This window comes from Camarhynchus parvulus, chromosome 9 (genome assembly GCF_901933205.1).
Source record: "Camarhynchus parvulus chromosome 9, STF_HiC, whole genome shotgun sequence".
Taxonomy (NCBI): Eukaryota; Metazoa; Chordata; class Aves; order Passeriformes; family Thraupidae; genus Camarhynchus; species Camarhynchus parvulus.
Genome location: NC_044579.1, coordinates 24,987,969 through 25,013,640, shown reverse-complemented (window position 1 = coordinate 25,013,640; position 25,672 = coordinate 24,987,969). Strand labels below are relative to the sequence as shown.

Genomic DNA, 25,672 nt, shown 5'->3' with positions numbered 1-25,672 from the left:
TAATACATCCAACTCCTAGGACAAGTACATGGTGTTTGTAAGGGTGCTGCACTTTTTGGAGTGGATTACTGATGTGATGGGGACAAGAATTTATTTGGCACAGCATCTTCCAGAAGGGGACTTTGATTCTGGCTGAAATTTTGAACAGGCTGTGAACCACAGCAATGTCTGAAGAGCAGCATTAGCCTGGAACTACAGTAAATGTGGTGCAAGTATGTCCTTTTCTTAAAGGAGAGGAGGAGTAGATATGCAAATGTACTGCTTAATGGGGATGTCAGCAAACTAAAGTTGATGTAGAGTATTGAGATACTTTTAAATCTAGTTTCAGCTAGAATAAAAGGTGAAATATATGACTGGTGGGACATTATAATTTTTCTCTCTTTTCTGTGACAACACTTGGCAATCTCAAATGTATATTTTTTTCTCATTTTTTTCAAAAGGAGCAAGAATTGACATGCTAACTTAGAGTTCTGATTATTGATGTTGTGCTTAATTGTCTCTCCAGTTCCACTTGGGAAGACAGTGACATTTTCTGGTTACAAAGGAAATAAGGTGTTTTTTAAAATTCACACTGCATACAGATAATTTTCCATACCTTTAAGAAGGCACCTTTTTTTAAGACTGGAAGCTGGAAAGAAGGATGTCTAGAAATCAGCATGGGGCATGTGAAGGAGATGGTGTTTAGTGTCTGTAGAAGATGTCTCAGCACAGGCTGCTTTTTTTCTTTTTAATAGCAAATACCCAATCTGTTGGCAATTAAACCTGGCTCTGGGCCAAGTCTGTTATTCAAGGTGAAAGAACACATTTGAGAGACAGTTTCTATTTGTTCTCAGGGATGATCAGTTGAAAGTCACTATGGAGTCTTGAGCACAGGTGGTGGGTTTAACAGCCCAAGGAATACTTACCTGAAAGGGTAAAATAAGCTTTATTTCTGCTCTGGCCGAAATGAGAATTTGGGGTGGTTTCTTACATTTATAAAGGGAGCAGACTTCAGTGGGTAATTATTCTGGGCATTGCTCAAGGAACCAGTTTAGAAGTTAGGTTACAATAATAAATACTTATATCAGTAAAATTTGGTTGCATTTCCTCTCATCTTGTATTTGTAGTTTTTATAATTGTTCTTCACCTGTGGAAGATATATTTTGCATGATTTGACTTCTGTTGCATTATGAAATGGATTTGATTTATCTTTTATAAAAAATTTTTATCTTGCTTACAAAACCTGATATTCTTTTTCTTTTTTTAATAGGAATATATTGATGACACTTTGAGATTTGGAAAGACCATGATTAGTACATTCATTGAGGTGAGTGTTTGATGCTGTACCCAAGAAAGTGATTTGTGATATCAGTTCTTTCTTAATGACTCTGAACTTGGGAGGATGGGAGGTGTCTCTGTGGTTTTGTTATTGCTCTTTTGTGTACTTCCTTTAAAATGTAAGGTCAGAATGCCCAAAAATAGGGATCTTCAGGGCTTTACATTTCCAAAGACCTGTTGCACAAATCATGAAGTACATGGAAATGCTGTGGCTTCTCTAAATCTTTATGAAACTGGAATTTAGTGTAGTGTCAGTATCAAGTGCTGCATCTGCATTGTTTGTGCAGGTGTTTATCAATAGCTTCCAGTTTTTTGATTGCTCTTGCAGGTGGTAAGGAACTTTGAATTATGAGGAAAATTTTAGGGTCCAGAAAACCTCTACTGTTACTTAGATAATCAGGATGATAGCTCAGGCAGAAAAGGGAAAATATTATGCTCCTGAGCTTGAATTTAAAAAAGCAAATCGTAGCTTCCAACAGTATTTTTTGGTCAGTTGTGCTCTACTTTGGAAAGAAAGAAATGTTGATTGTTATTGGAGCAAAAAAAAGGAAACATAATTAAAGGAGTATGGTGGAGGAATGTAATCTGTGATGTGAAGAAAATTTATAATGTGCTTTCATTAAATGTGATCTGATGATGCCAGACCACAGTACTGGCCCTAGACAGGAAAGACAGATGATGTGGATAGTGCTGTAATATTGCAGTACAGATGGAATTGTAACTGAGATTTTGAGGATTAACACTACAATGTCTGTTCAGGCTAAATGGTTGAGGAAAAAAGCCCAAACAATCCTGTTTTTCTGTGGTTGGAAAATGTGATCTGAATGGGTTCTAACGGCTGACTCTTTTCAATGCTGCAGGTGTGACTTCAGTTCTCTGCAGAAAGTGAAGTTGGTTCAGCTTGGTCTGCCTCCCATATCACAGGTGTGTTCCTACAGCAGGGTTTTCACTCCCTTCTAGTATCTGAAGTCTTCTGTGCTTAGAATAGAGATATGTCAGTGTGAAAGGAAATGAGGAAATGTCACAAGTTCTGTCTTCCTTGGGAACTGAACAAATTAGAGTTCCTTCTGTGGAAAACACTTTGCTGGAGATGCCATCTGTAGATGGAGTCTTTTAGTGTTTTGGGACTTGGACATATTCAATCACCTGTACATTTCCTCTGAAAAATAATAGAAAGCAGGTAAAATTGGCTGCCTCTAATTCTGTTTAGACTGTTTAAGTACAAGTCATTCAAACCAGGCATTTTGTTTCTGATAAAAATCCTTTTGGTGTAGATTTGCCTTACTTTCCATTAAATTGCAGAAAGGCTTATCATGAGAGTTTTTAGTAGTTTACAAGGACTATTTTTCTTGATGTTTTAATGTCTTCTTAAATGTGTTAAATACATGAAACCAATATGATACACAATTAAAATGGTACATGCTGCCACTGTGAGTATATCTTCAAACTTAGACTTTTGAAAACCTTTTAAACTTTTTTTATAATTGAAATTTTACAGGGAGTTGAGTTAGTGTAAAGGAATTGCAAGAGCTGTCTTTAAACAGGGATTTAACTGGTGCTGAAAGACATTCCACATTTTCCATGTTCAGGCTAAAAACTGTGGAATCTGCAAGTAGTTCTGGCTACAGTAATTTCTAATGCTTCTTCTGGTCAGAGATAAAGCCTATCATTTAAATCCTGTATTATCAGTTTATGATAAAAACAGAAGCAAAACATTTCAAGAACCAGTGCATACAGATTTCTATCATAATTTGAGTATTTTAGAACTTGTACTGGCGTCACAACGTCACGCAGGACGGAACGTTGTGAATAAATTCTTCCTTTAGTCTGGCCAACACAAGTGTACTTTCAACAGTTGTAACAGTTTGCAGCATGTTAAATTAAGGCATGCTAGCATGGGCTGCCTTCCAGAGTGCTTAGCTTGGGATTTGAACACTGTTCCAAACATTTCTTCTGCGTATTCAGATGAAGCACTTACAATGATGTAATTGTCTGCTACACAAATGTTGGTCTTCTGAACTTCTGATTTTTATTCTACCATTTATTTATGCCACATGGCAGTGGCATGCACCAACAGACTTAGTTTCCTAGATTTCCTAGAAAAACTTTCATTTTTTTTTTTGTTTTTCATCGAAATTCCCAGTGTTTCTCTTGAGAAACTTATTATTAGGAAGAATAATAATGTTAATGGAGTTTGTTAGTACAGACTTCTGACCATAAATAAATAGATTTTTTTACTGTGAGAGGGAGTGAGCACTGGAACAGATTGCCCAGAGAGACTGTGGAATATCCATTTTTGGAGATAGCCAAAAGCCATCTGTTGGTGGTCCTGAGCAGCCTGCTCCTAGGTGACTCTGCCTGAACAGGGACTTGGACAAGGAACCCCCAGAAGGCTCTTTTGATCTCAATCATTGTGTGAACTGAAATTTGATAGCTGCCTGGTAAAATCTGTAATGCTCTTACCAGTCCTACTGTGACAGAGAGCCATAAAATGATATTGCAGCCAGACTTGATGAGCACTTGCAGCTCGTGCTGACCAGAGCACATCAGGCATGTGGCTCTGTGCCCTGCTGGGGAGGCCAGCCCTGTGTTCCCAGTGGCTGTGCCAGCCCATGCAGACTGTACACAGTGTGATACCACGCTGATTGTGAATCCTAAGGGTTATTTTATCTAGTGCAGAACATGCTATTACTTTAAAATTCTTTAAGACCTTACTTCAGAGCAAAAGCGTTTAAAATGTAAATTTGTGTCTTCTTCCTCTGCTGTATGACAGTTTCATGTTTAACCAACATTTATCTGCATAGGAGTGACATAGCTGTGAGCATCTCTCTGGTATCTGTTTGAAGAGGACACTGTTGGGGGGCCCAGGTATTTCTTTTATATTTTATAGTTATAGAGGTGTCCGGACTCTGTAATGGTCAAAGATTTCCAGTAGAAGAGGATGAGACAAGAATTAAATGCATGTGGGAGACTCTGGACCTAGGCACCTCATGCTTTTGATGCTAGCTGGGAGGGAGCTTGATATACACTTTTGCCACCTTTTCGTAGAAAAAACAGGTAAGAAACACACATAATTATTATGATTCATGCTAGTAGAAAGATGCTTCCCCTCCTGCTCCTCTAGAGCTTATGCAGAAAATATATTGTTCTGTGTTTGTTATCTTTAAACTGGGGTTTCAGTCATATGTATGTACTCATTCAGAGCAGTGTTTTGGGTATAAATGGGGAGTTACTTTATTTGAAGCTAAAACATTTTTTAGCCTTAAACCATACTTATTCTTAAATTTAGGTTTGAGTTTCTTCAGCAAGGAAACAGTGTGGTTGGAAGCATCCTCACTGTGGATGCCAGGGCCCTGATCTGATGCTGACTTCTTCCTGTGTAGGTGCTGCTATAAATTCAGGGTGGCACTCGGAAGGTTGTGGAACAAGGCTGTGTCCTGTCAGTTCCCTTTGTAAAGTGGCAGCTGAAAGCAGTGGTTAATGAAGATGACCCTTATAAGGCAAATAATAGTCTCGTGTTCAGGATTTTCTTGAGCTGAAAGGTGAATCCTGATCAAAAAGTTGTGAAATTAATATTGTGAAATTCAGATTTTATGGGAACCTTTGTGGTATACTAGATGTTGATAATTGTATTGACATTGACATCTCATTGCTTGTTTAAAAAAAAGAGCAAAACTTGTTCATGATTACTTGGAGTAAATTAAGTAGTCAACTAAAAAAATTCCCTCTTTTTATTGAAAAAAGTCTTGCAAGAAATTACTGAGCATTTTTCTTACTGTTTCCTATAATCTGAGAATATTGCCATCTTTTCTTTCCCCCCTTCTTAGAAAAGTCCTAGTGAAGGTATTCTGTTCATTATTCTTGCCAGGAAAACACAAACCTCTCAGTGTTGAAGTTGCACAGTTGAACAAGTCACTTCTTGGATTATTGCTTGTTTGCCAACATTTTCTCTTAACGTTTTTTGACTCCTAAGCATTTAATTATTGTCTAATTGCACAGAGAGAATGCATTCATTGTAGATGTTAATTTTTAATCATATCTAGAATTGCGTGATCTGACTAAACCCTTGCTAGTTTTTTGTCATCTAAATAAGAAAACTTTTATCATTTTGCAAAGCAAAAATCCAGAAGACGTTTGGAAGCCCTTGTTGTTGACAAGATCTTCAGTAAAATTTAAACCTGATCATTAAAAATGTCTCCCATAGGTTCTAGTACAGTTAAGAGTACCTGAATATTTACATGTCTTTAGGCATAAAATGTAGTGTGGTTCTTGCTTTTTTGGGAATATTTGGAATAAGTTGATAGTAGTTGCAAATTTAGACTCAAATCATGAGATGTTTGCCCCTTACTCAGTTCTTGAATTGGATAATTTTGATTCTGGATTGTTAGTTTCCTTTATATACCAGTTAGTTTCCTTTATATACCAGTACTAAACATGATAGTTTTTGTGTGAAAAGAAATTTGGAAAAATGTTCTCTGAATATAACCAGATCTCTGCTGAAACAAGATTTTTGGGTTTAATGTTATTATTTCAGGAGAAATCTGCCTCTTTGGTGTTCTACAACCCTTCTTAAGGTTGTTTTTCAAAAACAAGCTCAGTTACTTCTTTCAGCATTTGTCCATACATATTTTGGTGTGGTTTTTTGGCCATGTTCAAGTTCAGGCTGTTTCCTTTGTCTTGCTGTAGAATAAAGGAGCAACTGTAGGTAATGAATAACCAGAAGACCTTTGCTGCATATCTAACCTGGCAAATCAATGCCTGCATTTGTCCTTAGTGCTCAGTGGAATTATGGTGCCTTTCCCACACTGCATCAGGATCTTAGAGAGCTCTAGTCTTTGCCAGAGGCAATAGAATGGGTTTTTGTGAGCCAGTTGCTGTAAAATTAAGCTTAGCTGGTGCCAGTTTAATTTTAAATAGGTTTTTATTTATAGAGTCAAAATAGACATCCCTTAAAAGTTTAGAAGGTGGAGCAGAAAATAAAGAAAAACCTGGCTTCTTTTGATATCAAACCTAAAAGAGCTCTTTGTTGTTTCCATGTTGAGATGCTTACTGCACTTGGTATGGGATGTAATTACCTTCCTCAAACTGGTAACAAGAGAGAACCTCACACTGGGAAAACATGCAAGCTTTTGCCTTTCAGTGTTGTTTGGTTGGTGATTGGGCATTTATTCAAGCATATGAGTGGGATGAATATGTGCAATTTATTATGTCATTTTCCCTGAGATTAGTTTCAAAGATAATTAATCTCTCTGTGCTGTCTGACCGTCTGTGCTCCTGAAGGGTTCGCACAGTGCTGGTGTCTGCATGCAGATGTTCCACTTAAAGGCCTTTCTGTGCTCACAGTGAAGGCTGGCCAGCTGCATCACTTCTTATCTAAATTGCAGAGCGTGGTGGAGCGTTATTGCCAGCCTGAGCTTTTTTCACAGTTACTCCTCTCTCTTCTAAGACAATGTCTCCAAAGTTAGGGCATATATTAACATCACATTATAAATTAAAAAAGCGCCAACATTCTCCCAAAGAGGTAAAGTCTTGTTTTAGAAAGGCTTCCCTGTCTGCAGAAGCTCTTGCAAGTTTATCATAATATTTTTCTTGTTCCTTCCTCTTTACTCTTCCTGTATTCCTTACTCTGGTATGTGCCTCTGGCACTGAGGCTTTTGAGATTTTGAAACTGAAGAAATTTTGTGCAAGACTGACTTTCAGTGACGTTAATCTTCCAGTCTTGGCTAAGAAAACCATTCCAGCTCATGCTGAGCCAGTTCTTTTTAGAACATACCTTTAAAGATGACAAACTTTTGTTTTCTCCATTACTCAAATACTCTTTTTATTTTGGATTTTTTTTTCTTTTCTGGTTTGATTGTCTTTGTGATCCAAATTCTAGTTACTCTAATGTAGTTATTAGGTGTGGAGAAAGCTGCAGAAGTTCTGGCATGTTGTTAGTTAGAACCAGAAGTAACACGACTGAATTGCTTCTTGACACAAATTTCTGCCAGGTATCAAGAGGAAAAAAATTCACATAGTGTCTCCTAAGGGTCAGTATCTATTTATTTTATATTGGTGACTCTCTTAATTTGTACTCATTGCTTAAAATAAAACTGTTTTTTAAAACCCTAAAAGCTTTACTGTCATTGAATCAATCAACTCTTGTTTCAGGAATTACAGGAAATTCCTCAAAAGTTACTGGATAGCTTACAGATTTATTTATTTATTTTGGGGACAATTCTCTCCCGCCTAAGGAAGCACTGCTGAAGTTTCCTACAAATACCTGGCAGAAGCTGGCCTGGGTGTCATGGAAAGAAGGGAGGAGATGAGACAATAGATGATATTTGGAGGTGGAAAAAATTACTCACCAGTGGTTTAACAACTCAGAATTTCAAACTGTAAGACTCTACATGTTAGCTATGGCACATTTTCATTGCCTCTTAGACTTCCAAAGATTACAGAAAATACTTTGGGAAAATAATTTTCCAAGGAAATGTTTGTCAAAAAAGTATTTGTGAACAATTCTCATGGCTGGAAATAGTACAGCACATGTAATCCTCTCTGGCATCAGAATTCAGGAGAAGAGGTTTCTTGTGCCTAAAAACTAAAACACAAAATATTTACATCAGAGTAGGAAAGCTGTGGCACAATCATTGCTCTTCCTATAAGCAGCACAATTTTACTGCACTGGGCTAATTACCTTCAGAGAATTTAGGGTTATTCTGAGGCTCTGTCTTTGGTAGTTCATGCTTATAAACCTATCAGTAGTGATTTACAAAGTTTTCTTTATAGGAGTAAATATAGCAGCCCAAAGTTGGGTTTTTTTTTAGTTTTTTATTTTGTGAGAGCTCTTTTCCCCCATCTCTAAAGAAAACATCATTTCCTAACAGATACAGTGGTGTTTTGATTATGGCAATGTTTTTTTCTCGTGTATCTAAAGCTCTTTGTAAAGTAGCATTTTGTCAGGAAAACAGGAAGAAACTCCAAAGTTGGGTACAGACTATAGGATGAGAAATTGTAGATCTTGCCTTACATTTGTACACCTCAGGCCTCCTTTAAGGTGATGCTGTGAGTGCATTTTTTCTTAAAGCTTCATTTGAACTGTGCTGGGGTTAATTACCTTCACTCATGGAACTCTCCATCAAGCTTTACAACCTGAGTGTCCTCTGAGAAATAACAGGATAAATGACACTGGGAAATGGCTTTGGAGAGTGGCTGCAGTTATCTAAGCAGACATGCTCTGATTTACACAGCAGTGGCAAGAGCATCCCCTGGGTGCAAATGGATCAACACATTTATGTGTGAAATGAATTTGTGGAGAATCCTACAAGATGGCCTTACAAATAGGACTAAATACTTTAGAGAAATATGTGAAAAACGCCAGTCACTTGGTTTTAAAATTTTAAAAGTTTAATAGTAATGAAATGGTTATAAAAATAGTAATATAATTAGAGTAATAATAATTTGGACAATTTGAATTAGGACAATATGGGACAATAAAAACAAAGAGTTACGCATGTCCTAGTACCTTTTTTGGGGCAAAATAAGCCCAAAAAAGGACCCACGTTAACAGAGGATTAACCCTTAAAAACAACAGCCTGTTGCATATTCATACACCTCATACATGATGCATAAATTCCATTCAAACACAGGATTCTGTCTGGGCAGTGTCAGCTTCTTCCTCTGAATCCTGACAGTGTCTTCAGGGCTGAGCAAGGCAGGAAGAAGTTCATTTCTTCTGATAAGGGAGCAATAAATTCTCTTTCTCTGAAAGATTCAGGTGTCCTGTGGCTGCTATCTGGTGCAAGTCCTTTTTTTAAAAAAAGTAGCTTACATAGCATAGTTTCTATTTTAACATTTGTTATAACCTAAATTTATATTCAACGCAGTACTTAAGAAAATTAATACAGCATAACTTTCTAACATAACACATATAATATTCATTTTAATATTTGCAAAAAGCCAGTCATAAAATACGCATTTTTCACAAATAGAACTATCAAAGGTGCGTTGTAGTAGGACTCAAGAGAAGTAATTTTAGTTTATTGGCTTTAAGACATTTACAGCATGGTGTGGATATAGCTGATAGGCCAAGAAAAGCTTATATAGTGTATTTTAATTAAGAAATAGTTGACTTCTGATTGTGATGGCATGAATTATAACATCTGTATTGTCTCACCCTTCATGTTAGACTGAAACTGGAATAAAAATGTTTAAAATGCCTCTCAGTTGCCCCATCTCTGAGTCAGAAAAGAGCTTAATGTGACACATTTCTAGAGCGCTCCTCCCTGTGCAGCACCAGGAGGTTTGTCCGTGCAGGAATTCCTGTGCCACGTTCCATGCTGGCTCTCAGGGCAGCTTTTGGTCCCTGTCCCACCCGGCCAGGCTGGCTGAGCTCAGCTGTGGCACTGCTGGGACAGCCCTGGGCTCGCAGAGCTTCACTCAGTGTCCCCAGAGAGCAGGGCAAGTGTCAGCTCCTTGTGGCACTGAGATTAGATCAGAGATGAACTATCTGACCCGGTTAATCATTGGCCACCAGAGAATGTGCCATTGTGACATAATCCTGCAGTTTCAGCTCAGAGTAAATACTCTTTTATTGCTGTGGTTATGTAATTCTCAAGACAGAAGTGGTTAACCTTAGTCCAGGAAAAAACTGTCAGAGCTCCTGAGGGGTAATTCAGTGCCTGGGATAGAGCAGCATCACAGGAGGTCTGTTTTATCTGCATTAAAATGCCTGAAGGGAATACCTGCCGAAGGAAAAAGTATCTTTTTACTCTACTGAAAGGCATTTTTCTAAGTGAATTATAATAATATAATTATTAATTACATTAATATAATAATATAATTCACTTAGAAAAATACATAATCTATAATATAATATATAAAATATAATATATATAATATATATCTTATATATAAAATAGGCATAAAGGCATTTTTCTAAGTGAATTCTAATATAATTATTAATTATAATACAATTCATTTAGAAAAATATATAATGTAAAATATAATATATAAGATATATATGATGTATATAATATATCAAATATATTTTGTATATGATATAACATATATATGATATACAATATATAGCTTTTCAAGTGAATTATAATAATATCATTCACTTGTGAATTATATACGTCTATAATTATTCACCTGTTATTCACTTGTGAATAAACTTGTAAGGAAAGAAAATTATTTATATCTTTATATCATTACTGATAGCTGAAGTGAATGTCCTTAAACTATACTTTTAAATGAAAGCAGATATCTCGCATATTATTTTGACCAAATGAGGAGACAAGTAGTGTTTTCTGGAAAATGCAAAATAAATGTAAAATGCCTGGAAAAACATCAATTAGAAGGGTAAGAAAATAGCTTCCATGTGGTGTTGCTTTGGAGGGAGTTGAATCATGGTGTGTTTTAAATTACTGTTGTGAATGTTTTCCATTACAGTCTTTTCTTAAATACCTAAATACTTATTTATTTGTGTTTAAGACAAAACTGCTGTAGTTAATATTAACAAAACTTGGTTGTTAATTTTTTTATTCATTGTCATTACTGTCAGAGGTTTATTAGTGAATAATTGTAATGGTGAATATTTTAAAGGAACAAAGAGGAAGGAACATACATGGTTCTGTTGTCTTGAAAACTACAGAGATTCTCAAAAAAGAATCTTTAGTTCATAGTTTTACACTGTTGTTGTCTCTGAGTTGCTGAGATGGATGAGGATGTGAGTCAGATTAAATATGATCTTTTTAAAAGATAAATAAAGTTGAACTGCTCTCCAGTACTTCTCTTTTGATGATACTTCAATATTGGTCTGCCCTTGATTCACCTCTGTATACACTCTGATTGTTGAGCCTGGTGCATCAGAATTTGATTTAAAAGCAGGGATAGAGGGTGTTTTTTGTTTTAACCTTCCTTTTCCAAGGAATTTTTATCATACCCCCCAAATTAGTAGTAATTAGTAGATAAAATTCTTCTCGGGGTTATTCATGCCTTAGAATCTTTGGTGCTGGTGATTAGGTGTGTTTGTGTGTTTAGTTTCTCTGATCCTGCTGTATGTTCTGTCTGCTCACCTACATGGCTTTTGTATAAAAAAAGAAATTAAGAGTACAGTATTGTTCCTTCCCAACTGATCTTAAAAAAAACAAACCCCAATATAAAACAGAAGACCAACCCAAATTACCTCCAAACCAAATAAGCAATGCTCTGATGTCTGAATAGAGTTTTTTTCCTTTATCAAGGTAAACTGAAAGGCAGTGGGATGGTTTCACTGAAAATCATAATAGCTATAATCCAAATCTAGACAGCAATACTGATAAGTATTAAGTAAGGAAATAGAAAACAAGGGAATATGTGATCTTTTCAGGAGTTTTTCCATGTTTCCCTTCAACTTTCTTTCTTATATGTGGGTTTTTACTAAAAAATAAATACCTTTTTCATGATAAAACATTGTGAGATTTTTTCAATTTAACTGAAACATTTCACCATGCAAATGCTGAATATATTAACCATGCATGTCATTTTTTACTTGTTTCAGTCAGTGCAAATTCCAGTTTGTCAGCAAGGCAAACAAGAAAATAATTTTTTTTCTTCCTTCCCTTCCTCCTCAGATTTGTGCATCTGTACTTCCAAACAGAGTTTATACAGAGGGAAAATTCTGAATATGGCTTGATTTGCTCTTGGTCTTGGCAGTGTTTCTGATGAGTGTCCCACGGACTCTGTCAAGTTCTGGGGGTTCTCCTCTAGCCCTGAGGAGCAGAACCCTGAGCAGCAGCCTGGCATCAGTGGAAACCTTTCTCCATCCTTCTCCTTAAAAGAGCAGCTCAAGATGAGTGACTATTCTGGACTTCCCACTGACCACAGCCAGATGATTGCTGAAGACTCAGAAATTCAAGCAAAGCCTGAACACTCTCATGAAGTTCTTCAGGAAGATATTGAAATGAGCAGTGGCTCCAGTGGGAATGACTCCAGTGGGAATGACTCCAGTGGGAATGACACAAATGAAAACTATTCAAGTGGGCATGATTCTCATGGTCATGAATCTGATGAAAATGGGAAGGATTCAGCAATGCTCATGGAATCTTCAGACTGTCATAAAAGGTAGTAGCTGTTATTAAATACATTTCACTTTTATTTTTGCCCCTAAAGACTTTTTACATTTGAATCAATATTTCTGAATAATAACTAAGGTATAAAGCCTCTTCAGCAGGGGGCTGAGTGTGCTGCTTAAGTTGTACTCATGTGGTGTAAATTATGTAGTATAAATCTTAAAGAAGAGATCTCTGGTGTTGGTGTTTGCATTGCCAGCATAATTTGCATCTTTCTTCTCGTCATTGAGTGTTTAACTTGCCTTATTTATTTATTTATTGTCTTGTAAACTAACTTCTGTAATTGTATGTCAAAACCTGTCAGTTAATTCTTATGTGTGAGGGTGCAACCATGCTGTTTTAATCTTTTCAGTAGTAGTTCCCTGGACAGAGCAAAGCTATGTTAAGAACCATCTCTCTAGTAGTCCTGTGAGGACCAGGGTGTTGGGACTCAGTGATCCTTATGGCTCCTTTCCCACTCAAGCTATTTTGTGCTGCTTAGATAAATGTTTGCAGCTTTAGTGCCCATTTGTTGTACCATGCAGAAGCTTTTAAAATTTGGAGTTGGGATTTCAGGGTTTTTGTGTTGGATTTTTTTTGGGGGGAGGGGGTTCATGTTTGGTTTGGTTGGTTGGTTTGGGGTTTTTTTGAGGTAGCCAGTCATTAATAGGAAAGTAAGCTACAATGAACAAAAGTTTTTTGTTAGGTTTTCAAATATTAATCTTTTAATCTTTTTCTTATTCTAGTTCAAGCTCAAATGCATTTAGTCTGATGATTGCAAACTCTGAACACAATCAGTCCAGCAGTGGATGCAGGTAAATTAATGGGCATCTATTTTTCAGTAATATGCTAAATGCTGAAAAGTAAATAATGTCATATTTTGGTTTTTTGTTTTGTTTTGCCTCAACCTGCATGACTACACAAGAAATCCTGTCTTTGATTTCTTCCTGTCCATAATCAGTAGCATCTCATATTAACCACTTGATTAAGTTAGAGTCTTTTGTTGCTGTTCCATGTGAGTTGTGTGGTAACCTTTGAAGTCATGTTACTTTGTTTTGATTTGGTGCCTTAAGTCTGTAATTTTGGTTTTTTTGTGGGTCCCTTTGAATATTGCTTTAGTTACAGTGGGGTTTTGTAGCTTTAAATTTTTTTTTTTTTTCTCTTCAGAATTTAGTCTGAATTTGGTGGTGTGTTAACATCAGAATCCACCATTGAGCTGGGTTATTCCTGGTGTCCAGCAGCTGTATCACCTGCCTCTCCTGTGTTCCATTTGCTGGGATTCAAGGCCCCAGGGAGTAAGGATAAATGATACACAAACCCCAGCTGCAGGAATGAATCCCTCTGTATGAACTCTGCTTTTGTCCCTGGTAGCCTTGAAGAGCCTGGTAGCTTGAAGGCTCATATTTACACACTTCCTGCTGCACTTGTTTTAAGTCAACTTTTTTTAAGTCAACTTGGTGACTAAGTCAACTAAGTTGACTTTTTTAAAGTCAACTTTTAAGTCAGATCAGGAGATCAAAGCTTGGTCCTGAGCAGATCAAAGATATCTAGCCTGTTGATGTTAAGACCCATATCTAAGACCTGCCTACCTGAATGTCTTTCTATCTCATGCAGTTCCTAGAAAAGTGGCAAATTCAAATTACTCCCATGCACCATTTGGTGTGTGTTCACCATATTTTCTGTGTCTGCCTTGCATGCACCTGGAAATTTTGTTCCATGCTGTATTTTCAACTGGAAATTGTGATCCAGACTTTATGTTGCTTATTGTGAAAGAGTGGACCAAAGGCATTTCTTAATCTTTATTTCCCATTGATTTAGTTTTCTTCACTGTGAAATTTTGGATGGGTTTAGTTACTACAAGTATTTGGTGTTTCAGTTCTAAATTTTATTAATAGGTCTCTGCTCAGAAATAATTAAGAATCCAGATGGTAGTGTGTTCTCCCCAGCCATCAGGTACTGTGCTAGAGGGTTACAGAACAAAATCTGATCATTTGGGAATGGAAGACTGAAGATATCTAGAGAATGATCTTCAAAGAGAAGACTAAAGTAGACTGACAAGCTACTTACCTTTGTAGGCTTGATCTTTGATTCAGACTGGTGGGGTTTGCATTCAGTATCAGTGCCAACCAGCAACTCTAGATTAATATCTGTAGGTACCTTTCCAATTTGCTGCCCACAAAAAGCAAAATTAAAAGCTTCTATCTTTATAAACTTGCTTATTCTGTCCTGTGGCTGCCTGCTGTGCCTGATGCTCCTGCTCTCTGGAAAAACATTCTGGAGTTGTGTAACTTATTTTCCAAGCATGTCCATCTTCTGTGTTTGCTGCTGCTGTAGGCTAATTTGGAAAGGTTTTTTTCCTTGCAGAAGAATCTGACCACTCTCATGAAGCAGTCTGTACTCGGAGAGTACAAACCAGCAGTATGCTCAGTTATTTCATAATCTTTCCTCTCTCTTTTTCCCTACTGCCAGCATGAAGGGTTCTTCTATGAAACTCTGTTAACAAAGCCCTGTTTGATTGCAGCAGTCTGAGCTGTCAAACCACGTTGTACACATGATTTTAATACACAGCATGAACATCATGTTTCCCAAGGGAGTGCTGCAGTCTTTTGTTTGATCCCTTGCCATTATTTCTTGGCACAAAGTGACCAGTGAGTAAATGAACGCTGTGTGTCTCACAGTGCTCTGTGGTGGAAGCAAGAACAATGTGTATTCTCTAGTACAGCTTTGTCACTTCGCAAGCATTTTTGGTGAAATACACCCAACACCTGTCAGACGATTTATCTACCTTTTCAAGCTCTTAAAACTTCCCAGAAAAATGTTCACAAATCCTCTTGAAAATTACTTGGCAGCTGAAGCTGCTTTTCTGGCCACTTCAGTCAGGCAGTGCAGTTGCCAGGACTATTGTTTCCACAGCAGTGCCCAGGGTAACTTCTTACAGATTGCCAGCCAGGACAATCAGATGTTAAGAAAAGACCTTCCTTTGGAAGGGAAAAAAAATTCAGGAAGATCTAAGAACAGGTCTATAATCCTTTTGATCATTGTGAATGATCAGCTTTTAAAATCTCCAATGCGAAAGGCAAGTTGACTTATCATTTTTAACTCCTTCCTACCCATCTGCCATCCATCTTTGCTACCCTCTCCCTCACTTCCCTCACCTCCTTTTCTCTTTCTTTGTGACTGTATCAGCACCTCTCAATAATGGGGAGAGAACCCAGGAACTGGAAAGGAAGGTGATAACTTTCTGATACTGGCAATGAGAGTCTGTAGTTTGTCCTTCTCCACTGAGACAGCTCTTCTGAACATGTGCCTGAGACCTGTGAATGCAGCTTCTGTCTCCAGCCTCCTCTGATTCTATCCCTTACAAATTTAGTCAGAGTTTCCTCATCTTATTTAATGTGTTGCCATGCTTAGATGGGATACATTATTCAAAGGATTTCTCCATTTGTTTTGTTAACTTCATGCTCTCCCACTGCCATTCCCTTTTCAGGGACCTTTCTTAAGGGAACTTGCTTGAACAGGAGGTGAAGGGTTGAATGGACCTCCTGCTTCTCTCCTTTGAAGTCCATGAACATTTCTGAGTTTGATTTTGAAAGGAACTAAGGAAAATACCACTAAAAAGGGAGGAGGGGGACTGTGGCAAAGAAAAAAAAATAAATTCTGTGGTGCTTGGACATATGTACTGTTGCACATACAGAGTCCATTTTACAATTACATTCCAGGTGGTGGTAAATCTTTCATTTTAAATGGTCACATAAGAATTTCCATAAGTTCTGGAACGTGATACTGAGTGAGTACTGGTAAAGTTAATGAGGCTGGTGATAGAAATTGATGTCAGTGACAAGTGCCAGAGTATGTTTGGGCTGCTCTGAGGATGATGTGTCACTTCAAGCATTCAAGTGATGTTGTGGTTTTTGTTTTTCATCTGACAGCAGTGAGCAGTCCACTAAAGCCAAAACACAAAAGGAATTGCTGAAAACACTGCAGGAGCTGAAAGCTCACCTTCCTTCTGAGAAGAGAGTCAAAGGCAAATCCAGTGTCCTAACGACATTGAAATATGCCCTTAAAAGCATTAAACAAGTTAAAGGTAATAAAGTGTGATACTGCCTAGATAATGCCAACCTGGCTAAAGTGAAACTTTCAAAATAGGAGTTTAAGTAAACCTAGCTCTACAAAGAGAACTGTACTATGGCTGAAAACCAGATATTTTCCACCTAACCAGATATTTTCATGTTGTTCCTATTTGTTGGCTTTGTTAACTTTTGTTCCTTTGGGAGTTGAAGCAGCTCTCTAGAGGCTTGATGTTTTACTGCTGTTTGATTGAGTTAGAAAATTGATTTGAAAACAATTTACAGTTTCATACTGTTTGAGCCGTCAGACTACAATATGTGACCATTCATATATGGGTAGATTAAGATGTGTACTCTTGTTTGAGTTACTGATGAGGAAGCTCTACCAGGGAAATTGATGTATTTGGAATAGTGCCTGGATTTCCCAACTGCCAACTTCACAACTTCTGCATTTATGCCAAAAAATATTTTTGCCATTTACTGCTTCTGGGCTGGGTGTTTATTGATAATCTTGATTATAAATTGTTTGTTGTTCTCATGTAGCCAATGAGGAATATTACCAGTTGTTGATGATTAATGAATCCCAACCTGCTGGTCTCAATGTATCATCTTACACAGTGGAAGAAGTGGAGACTATAACCTCAGAATACATCATGAAAAATGCGGTGAGTATGCTGCCCTGAGTCTCTGTGAGGACTGAAAATGTTTCCTGGAACTGCAATTCTCAGGCATGCCTCCTTCTTACAAGGGAAGGGTTGGTAGCTAGGCCACAAAGCTGAAGAAACTGCCTTTTGGCCCTAAGGGGATGTTAAGAAACTCTGAGCCTTTTCAGACTTTACAAAGTTGTTTCTGTTGGTTAGGTGGGAAATAAGAAGTTTGACCTCCCTGATCCTCTGAATGGTTCCTCGTGCCTGGAGGTGGTGGTGTGACAAATCTCTGTGTCCATGTGATACAGAGCACTGAGACACATCATTAGGTTTCATTTCAGTGCAATTGCAAAAGTTGGAGAGCTAAATTTTTCCAAATTTTGGTCAAGGCACACAGTGAATCACTTCAGCTTATTCTTATACTAGGGGTCATTTGATGTTTCACCAGTTTTGTGTTAGTGTGACTGAAGAGTGACAAATTATTGGAATCACTGTATCCTTTTCTGTGGGATTTGCCTGGTTTTGCAGCTGGTGCAGGCTTTCTGTGGGGTTCAGTGATGCTGTGTTCTCATAGAGACAGGAACAGCTAGGACCATCACTGGAGTTCTAGCAGTGGAATGATAACCTGAATGATTTTTTAAATTATATTTATTTCCATATTATTAGTATTTTAGGAATAAGTTATGGAGTCTTCAAAAACTAATGGCATCTAAATGTATTAGACTATCTCCTACTATTGTTTTGGGCTGCAACCTCATTGAATATATCAAGTCTGAACTCTCTAAAACAAGAACATGGTGGGGGATGTTCCATAGCTTGAAGTAGGTGGGTTTTGTTGAATCTGTGAATAGTAAAGACTGCCCACAAGGTGAAATAAATAGGAAGTGTAGAGTACAACTGAGAAATTAAGCCACATATCATAAACATTGTTCAATTAATGTGAATATCTGTTTGTGAAAGCTGTGTTGTGCTGGCAGCTCTTCAGTTCCTGTGCAGTGTTTGTGAGTGCAGCACTCAAGGTTGTGACGCAGGGAGCTCCTCTGTGGCAGGAAGAGAAACAATACAAGTGTGTGGGACTTCTTCCCACCTGTGTACTCATTATTTTTTACCAAGTGGTTTGGAGCCCTTTTTTCACTTTTTGTGGATGGACCAGCTAACACAAACAGCCTTTCAAAAACGCCTGAATTTCATACATGTAAATCATGTCTGCAACAAGCACAGGGAAAATGTGAAGTTATATAGCTGGAAGGTCATTAATTCTTAATTTTTAAATTCATTCTGCATCACAGAACTATAGACAATGATATTTAGAGCTTGTAACCCAGATAATAGTAGTGTATTATTCTTACTGCATAATTGAAAAATATTCTGTGTCTACTTAATGAGCAGATTCATTGTGTTCAATATCTGTAATAAAATTAAATTTCCTTAATTCTCATTTTGAACTTATTAATGTTTTTATATCATAAATGTTTTTCTCAGAAATATATGCTGCACTGAAGAATGTTTCAAACAGTCTAAATAATTAGAGATTTTTGGTTTTAGGATATGTTTGCTGTAGCTGTTTCTTTGATAACTGGGAAAATTTTATACATCTCTGATCAAGCTGCTTCTATTCTCCGCTGCAAGAGGGGCTATTTTAAAAATGCCAAATTTGTGGAGTTCTTGGCACCTCAGGATGTCAGTGTGTTCTATACTTCTACCACCCCATACAGATTACCATCGTGGAACATCTGCAATAGAGCTGGTGAGTGGGCTCAGCAGCAGATACTTCTCTGACCTTCTTGCAGTCACACAAATGCAAATAATTGATTTTGGATGTCCTTCCATCCTCCCCATCACTTCCTGAGGGTATGGCACAGGGGCATTATTAGAACACCTCTGAACAACACTAGGTGTACAAATCTATTCTATAAATCAGCAAGACTTGTCTCTTGGTTAAAAGTCTTCTCAATGTCATTATTTATCAGTTCTCATTCCCCTTTCAGCCAGATGATGAATGAAAACAAAGTAGGAATTCATGCTGAATGGTGAATTTACTTTCCACTTGTGCTAGCAATCAAATGAAAACAATTTTTCTTCACATTTTCTCTTCCTCAAGTGTAAAGGGGACAATAGTCTGTCTCCTTCCTTTTAAACTAGTTATGATTTGAGTACTGGACACCTTGATTATGGTGTAGAAAAAGGTGTTTCAGCTGTCATCACTGACACTCACCAAGTGTAATCACAGCTCTCTTCTTCTAGCCTCAGAAAAATTATACTAGGATAATTAATGGTGAAGGATCAGATGTCTCAGGGCACTTGATATTTATTTATGGTAGGATTGTTTTACTCATGTACCTGCAGCTGATAGTAATTGAGAAATATCTGCCAACTGCTTCAACTAAATACTTGAAATTCAAGGTCTGCTCTAAATGTTTGAAATTCCAATGCATTGCATGCTAAATCTGTGAAGTAAAGCCAGGGTGTGAGCCATATTTAATCTGAAGAAACAATCGGCAGTAAACATGTGCTAAGCAATGCAAACATAAAGCAGGTCAAAAGGGACCTTGTGAGGTCTCCAGTGCAACCTCTGGCTCAAAACAGGATCAGTGGAAAATTATATATGATCCTAATTACTCAGTTAGGTAGGAGGTTTTTTGGTTTTGCTTTCTTGAAACATTTTCTGTAGCTTTATTATGTTTATGTCAGCTTCAGATTTAAAAAATGCATCAAATAGAAGTGTGCTCACTCTCTCATGTATGAGTTGCCAAACAATATAATCTCCAAAATATTGTGCACTGGAGGCCTTTGAAATTCCAGAGCTTCCCTTGGGAATCAGTGTGTGGCTACTCTGGAAAAGGAGGGAAATTAGCTTAAAACATGAGAGGAAGTCTTCAGGAAAAAGAGAGAAGAGGGGTGCTAGGAAGTGCATTTGGTGGTCACATTTTGGGTCCTAGGAAACCAAACATTTTTTGGTCATTGGTGTAAAGTACTGTGAAAATGTTGATAAGAGTAAGCAGCTCAAACTGGAGAGCTGTTTAGATATGTTTAAAAAAAAAGACTTGATAAACCAGGAGCTGTGATTCACATGCCAGCCTCAGAATCTGAGTGATGTTCAGATTTAGTTGCTTATGATGTACATTGTTTAACCAATACATATGGAGAGTTCAGGGAAAACTTAAACTTTAAAAAAATGTATTATCTAAGAAAAAATTCTTACACTAAATATCATCATCTTCTAGTAATTTGTAACTTGTTATGAAATATGTTTAATATTTCTAGAGTCTTCCACCCAGGATTGCATGGAAGAGAAATCTTTTTTCTGTCGCATCAGGTAAGACAATATTGTAAAGCTTAGTGTTGTGTTATGAAACCAAGCATTACATAAGTATTTGACTTTTATAAGAACCATATGGTTTGAACATTTCGTGCTTATTCATAATGTGATTGTAAAGCAAAACATATGCACATCCTTGAGTTGATGAACTGTAGCAGCTACAGAGAAAACTGAACTGATTTCAGGAAGTTCCATCTTGGGAGTTAATCCCTGTGAGTATTGACCTTTGTGCCATAAAGGAAGGTGGTACAGCATCTCCTCCTGCTCTGGAAAGCCTTTGGGTCATGTAGATAGAACTGTTCAGCACCTGCTTCAGTCTCCTTCATTCTGAAAAACCAATGGCTCAGATTTATCTCAAGTATCCCCTAGGAAGATACTCCAGGGTTACTCGACTTGTCTCTTTTGTCCTCTGATTAATAGAGGACACAATTCTTTGGTTTGCTTTTCTTCCTTCTTTTCCTGCCCAATCACTCCTCTTTAGTTTTGGGGTATTTTTATTTATTTAGGAAAAGCTGGCAATTTAGTTCATGTTCTTTCTTGTGCACTTTGATTTCTTGATGCTTACTGCCTCTCTGGCAGCATTTCTGAAGCAAAAATAGTGGATCCAATTATTTAATTACTTCTGGACTAAATAAATACTTATTATCGAGATATGAATAAATAAACTTGAAATGAATTGGAGGTAATGCAGAGCTCCAGAGTGTTGCATTGGATGTATTGTAGAAGTACTGCTTGTGTTACTGGAGATTTTGTGTCCAACTACTGCTTTTAAAAGCTTTACTTTTATTTAGCTCTGCTGTTATAAACTTATTACAACTGATCCTTCTTTGGTCACTGTGTAAATGGTTGTTGTTCTCATTACTGTGTTTGCATTCTGGTTAAGCAAACACCTGTTATTAGATATTGAGCCTTCACTGCTTCTAAACTGGAATAAATATTGATTAAAAGATGACCTTTGTGTTAACTCAGGGGATATAGCAATCTTCATTAAAAAGCCCTGTAAACTCATCCCTCTGAAAGAGAACAAAGTAACTTAATGTATTTTGTGAGCTGGTTTTCTATCAGACTTCCATGTAATGCTGCTGTGAGTATTGTTTCAGGCAGTAGAGAGAACAGCACAATCTTACGGAAGTTGGTATGCAGAGGGTACCATCAGAATTACGTTCTCTTCCACCAAAAAAAAAAGTCAAGCTAAGATCTTGGGTGCTATTTTAGTAGCTAGCATGCAGTTCTTGTGTCATGAGGGAAATACAATGCATAAATTAAAGTTGTGTTCAGTGTAAGATGAATCTGTTGAAATAATTATCTCTCTGTAATTATTAGTGCGGGAAAGGAGCGGGAAAATGAGATTTGCTATCACCCATTCCGGATGACTCCCTACCTTATCAAAGTGCAAGATCCAGAAATAGCAGAAGACCAGCTTTGCTGTGTGTTGCTTGCAGAAAAAGTCCATTCTGGTTATGAAGGTAATCCTTGAGTGCACAAAGACTAGCTTGCTTTCCTAAAAGTAAGATGTGTTCAAACTTTATTAAAATGATAGAGAATTGTTTCCGTTCTCTGTCCTTGCTGCTTTGCTGTATGCTCTTGGCCAGAATTTTGGAGTGGCAGCTTGAAGATTATGTATGCAAAACCCCCAGTTGCTAATGTGCTTTTATTTTTCTCTCAGCACCCAGAATTCCTCCTGACAAAAGGATTTTTACAACTACGCACACACCGACCTGTTTGTTTCAGGATGTAGATGAAAGGTAACTTACAAAAATTATTTTTAAATTTACTCATGAGCAACCTATCCAATATCTTTGCAGGATTTAAGGTGTCTCTATGGGGTTAAAAATTGTGCAACTACTGAAGGGTGTTTAACCTAAGAAAAGCATATCCTCCCCCCATTTTCACTATACACAAGAACACATTACACTGGTATTTAAGTGTCTGCTAACAACTTGTTCTTCCACTTTCCTTCCCTCTTGGGAAATTCTGGACACAAATTTAGTCAATGAACCCATGTTCAAAAGAATTCCTGTGCTGCCAGTTATTACCTGTATGAGACATTTAGGTGTGGGTTTTTTGGATTTTTAAGTTTGATTCAGCAAATATGCTGCTGTTGCTCTCTGCTGGCCCAGGGACAGCTAGAGGTACAGCTTTTGAATACAGCATTAGATCTTTTAAAAAAATGTGTATAAAAACGATTCCAATTACACTGGCTGAAGGCTTCAAATTGCTTTGACAGTCATAAAAACTGGTTAGAGTAAGTATTTACATTCTAAATTAGAAAACAAAAACGCCACCCGTGATCTTAATGTATATGCAAGACTTGGGAACTGAGGTCTAAGCCAGGCTTTCATAGAATCGTTTAGGTTGCAAAAGACCTCTAAGATCATCGAGTCCAGCACTGAGTGCTGTCCCTAAATGCCTCATCTGCACATTTTTAAATGCCTGTGGGGATGGTGACTGCACCCCTTCTGTGGGCAATCTGTTCCTTGACAACCCTTTCCATGAAGAAGTGTTTCCTAATAGCCAATCTAAACCTGCCCTGAGGTCATTTCCTCTTGTCCTGTCACTTATTCCCTGGGAGAATCAACTCTCTCACCCAGTTTGCTGTTGTCTGCAAACCGATGGAGGGTGCTCTCTGTCCCCTTGGCCAGATCATGGATAAAGACATTAAACCCAATCCTGAGCCCTGGGGACTTGACTTTAAAAGAGAATTCACCTATTCCTGAGTTGAAAACACTGCCTTTCCCCTTCCTTTTCCACTCTCCTTGATATTTCCTTTGTGATGGTTTCTGATATTTGGGCTGTATATGGTGCTTTGTTTTGATTTTTTTTTCTCCATAGCAAAACCCAAGTGAGCTGCAGCGGTAATATCTGGCTGCTGAGATTCTCCCATTTGTTTTTAAGCATTCTAAGAATGCTAAAATTTTCTTTGGAGGTTGAGATGGGGGGATGTCTTCAGACAGAGCAGGAGCATAATGGACAATTTTGAGATTCTGTGGTATTTTTTGGGTAGAAATCTAGTTTCTAAAAAAATATTTCATTCTTGGCAAAATCCTTAAATGCAGCAGAAGAGAGGGGGATTGGTGAAAGGAGGTTATTGTGATGTTTGACTAAGATGGAGTCAAGGTAAAAAGAGCACTGCTTGACTTCTGAGACAGTTTTACCTGTAGAGAGGCAGATGTTGTGGCTGAGTTCCTGTAGGACAGACAGTGAAATGCTGACAAACTGTTTTTCCATGCTGTGCTTTATACAGTCCCTCTAAACAGCTCAAGTTGATAAAAGAACTACTTAATCCACTGTAGTTCTGTCTTCTTCATGGATTTTTCTGTCTCCTTCATTTCCACACATGCTTCAAGCCAGCTGCAGAGTGGGTTTATCTTTACAAAGAGGCTGAGGGCACAGTGCAAAACTTCTGTTCCTCTGTGCATGCACAGCTCAGTGATCTCCAGCAGTCATTTAACAGAAATGGCAAAATTGCTGAGTGGGGAGCCTTGCCCTTATTCTTGGGCTTGAGTGCAGCAAGTCCAGTAAATCCTTCCTTGAGAATCCTAGGGAAGCTTCTTTTCTGTTAGTTTGATGTTACCACTTGTTCTCAAATACCATTTTCCAGCACTTCCAGTGAGGGTTGATTGCATCTTGGTCTGAAATTAGGACTTTGTGTCATTTATTTCTGTTCTTGTGATTATGTAGTTGATTTTGCTTTTAATTATTTAACTCCTGAGAGCATTGGCAGCCTGATAAATGTTTACCAAGATATGCATATGCAGTTTGTTACTCTTAAGCTCTCCAGGGTTTGGTGGAATACACAAAACACGAGATTCTTAAAGAAAGCAGAGTCCTAATATTTGAAAATGTGCAACTGAGCACCTGCTGTTGACTGAGTGTTGTTCATAACATAACCCTGAAACCATTGCTTGACTTGCATAAAGTTAATTTCTGTAATCAGTACGTGTTCATGGGTTGGAAAAATGCATATTTGTCTGAACTCTGCAGGTCAATCTCTGCACAGAGTATGTTAAGTAAAAATAAATATTTTCTTGAAATCAAATGGATCATTCCTACATATATTTGCCTTAATATATTTGATACTTCACATGTTTAATGGGTGTAAGTTCATAGTGGAATGATCTTTGTAAATTAACTTAAAGCAGTTTTGTGTGTAACTTACAATAATAATATAAAGAGATTTCTTATTCATGTTTTCTGACACTTTAAATGTCATTCTATGAAACACGAACTAAACTTGGCAGCTGATCTCCTCATCAGCCATTCTTATGCCACTCGTGTATTTGCATTCATAAAATTAATTTATTAACTTAACCTCTGAATTTTTATGAGGAAGCATAATGATGCCAAGATATTCTCAAATGCAGCATTATATGAGCACTGAAGGGCTGGAGGTCTTGGTTCCATCCTTTTGCTTGAAATGAAATCTTGCCCAGTCCTGGCTAAGGTCAGCTGTGGCCTTGTCTCAGTAATGGCTGAAAACTTTCAGAGACAGAGATGACTCAGTCTGTATGGGAAACCTCCTGTGCTGCACTGCTCTGTTAAAAACCTTTTCCTAACATCCAGCATCAGCTTTCCAGACTCCAGTCTGGGACCATTGCCTGTAGTTTTATTGTCTGGCACCATGAAGAAAATTTCACTCCATTTTTGTAACTCCTCTTTCCAGCAGTGTGGGAAGTCCTGGATCATCTTTTAGTTTCCTTTTCATCAGAGCAGGCAAGGCCAGCTCAGTCTCACATTCCAGATCCCTGACTTTCATAAAGCAGGTGGCAAACAGGAGCAGTGCTGAACAAAACCTTCTTGTGGTTTATTTGATGAAGCCCTGGCTGAAGTTGTTTGGAGTTGACTGAGATTTTAAAGTCCTCTAGCAGCACAACTTTTCTCATGTGCTTTGAACTTGGCAGCACTTCTAAATGTCAATGTGTCAAAGTGATCTGGTTTGGTATGAGTTCCATGCCACTTTCTGCTCTGTTGCTTTAGTTCATCTACAAGCTTTTAAAACTGATTATTAAGACTGATTATTAAACTAATTGCTTTGATAATAAGGCATTAGTTGCTCTCCACTTTCCCCTCAGCCTCTTTGCTGGAAGGGTATGTTTGATGTTTTGGGGAACTGATGTAATTCCAGTGGGTTGTTGGAAGTGCAGTGCTGAAGGCATTTGCTGCATAATGCTTTGGAGTTCCTGCCTGACACACATCCCCTGTCTGGTGCACTGGGGCTGAGTTCTCCATTAAAGCTGTTCAGATATC

At 37.7% G+C, this 25,672-nt stretch overlaps 1 protein-coding gene across 7 annotated transcripts in view; it reads left to right on the top strand.

The window, feature by feature from the left end:
* Positions 1-25,672, top strand: part of PER2 (period circadian regulator 2) — a 49,765-nt gene that overhangs the window by 7,748 nt on the left and 16,345 nt on the right. For 4 of the 7 annotated variants that reach the window (XM_030954236.1, XM_030954234.1, XM_030954231.1 and 1 more), the window contains exons 2-12: positions 1,250-1,306; positions 2,178-2,241; positions 4,214-4,374; positions 11,916-12,405; positions 13,139-13,207; positions 16,322-16,476; positions 17,003-17,124; positions 18,652-18,853; positions 20,371-20,422; positions 21,749-21,891; positions 22,092-22,170. In XM_030954236.1, coding sequence (XP_030810096.1) covers positions 12,134-12,405; positions 13,139-13,207; positions 16,322-16,476; positions 17,003-17,124; positions 18,652-18,853; positions 20,371-20,422; positions 21,749-21,891; positions 22,092-22,170 — 1,094 coding nt within the window. In that variant the 5' untranslated portion in view covers positions 1,250-1,306; positions 2,178-2,241; positions 4,214-4,374; positions 11,916-12,133. Of the gene's footprint in view, positions 1-1,249; positions 1,307-2,177; positions 2,242-4,121; positions 4,186-4,207; positions 4,375-11,915; positions 12,406-13,138; positions 13,208-16,321; positions 16,477-17,002; positions 17,125-18,651; positions 18,854-20,370; positions 20,423-21,748; positions 21,892-22,091; positions 22,171-25,672 lie in introns of all 7 variants that reach the window. The other 3 variants (XM_030954232.1, XM_030954237.1, XM_030954238.1) reach the window with 3 other exon arrangements.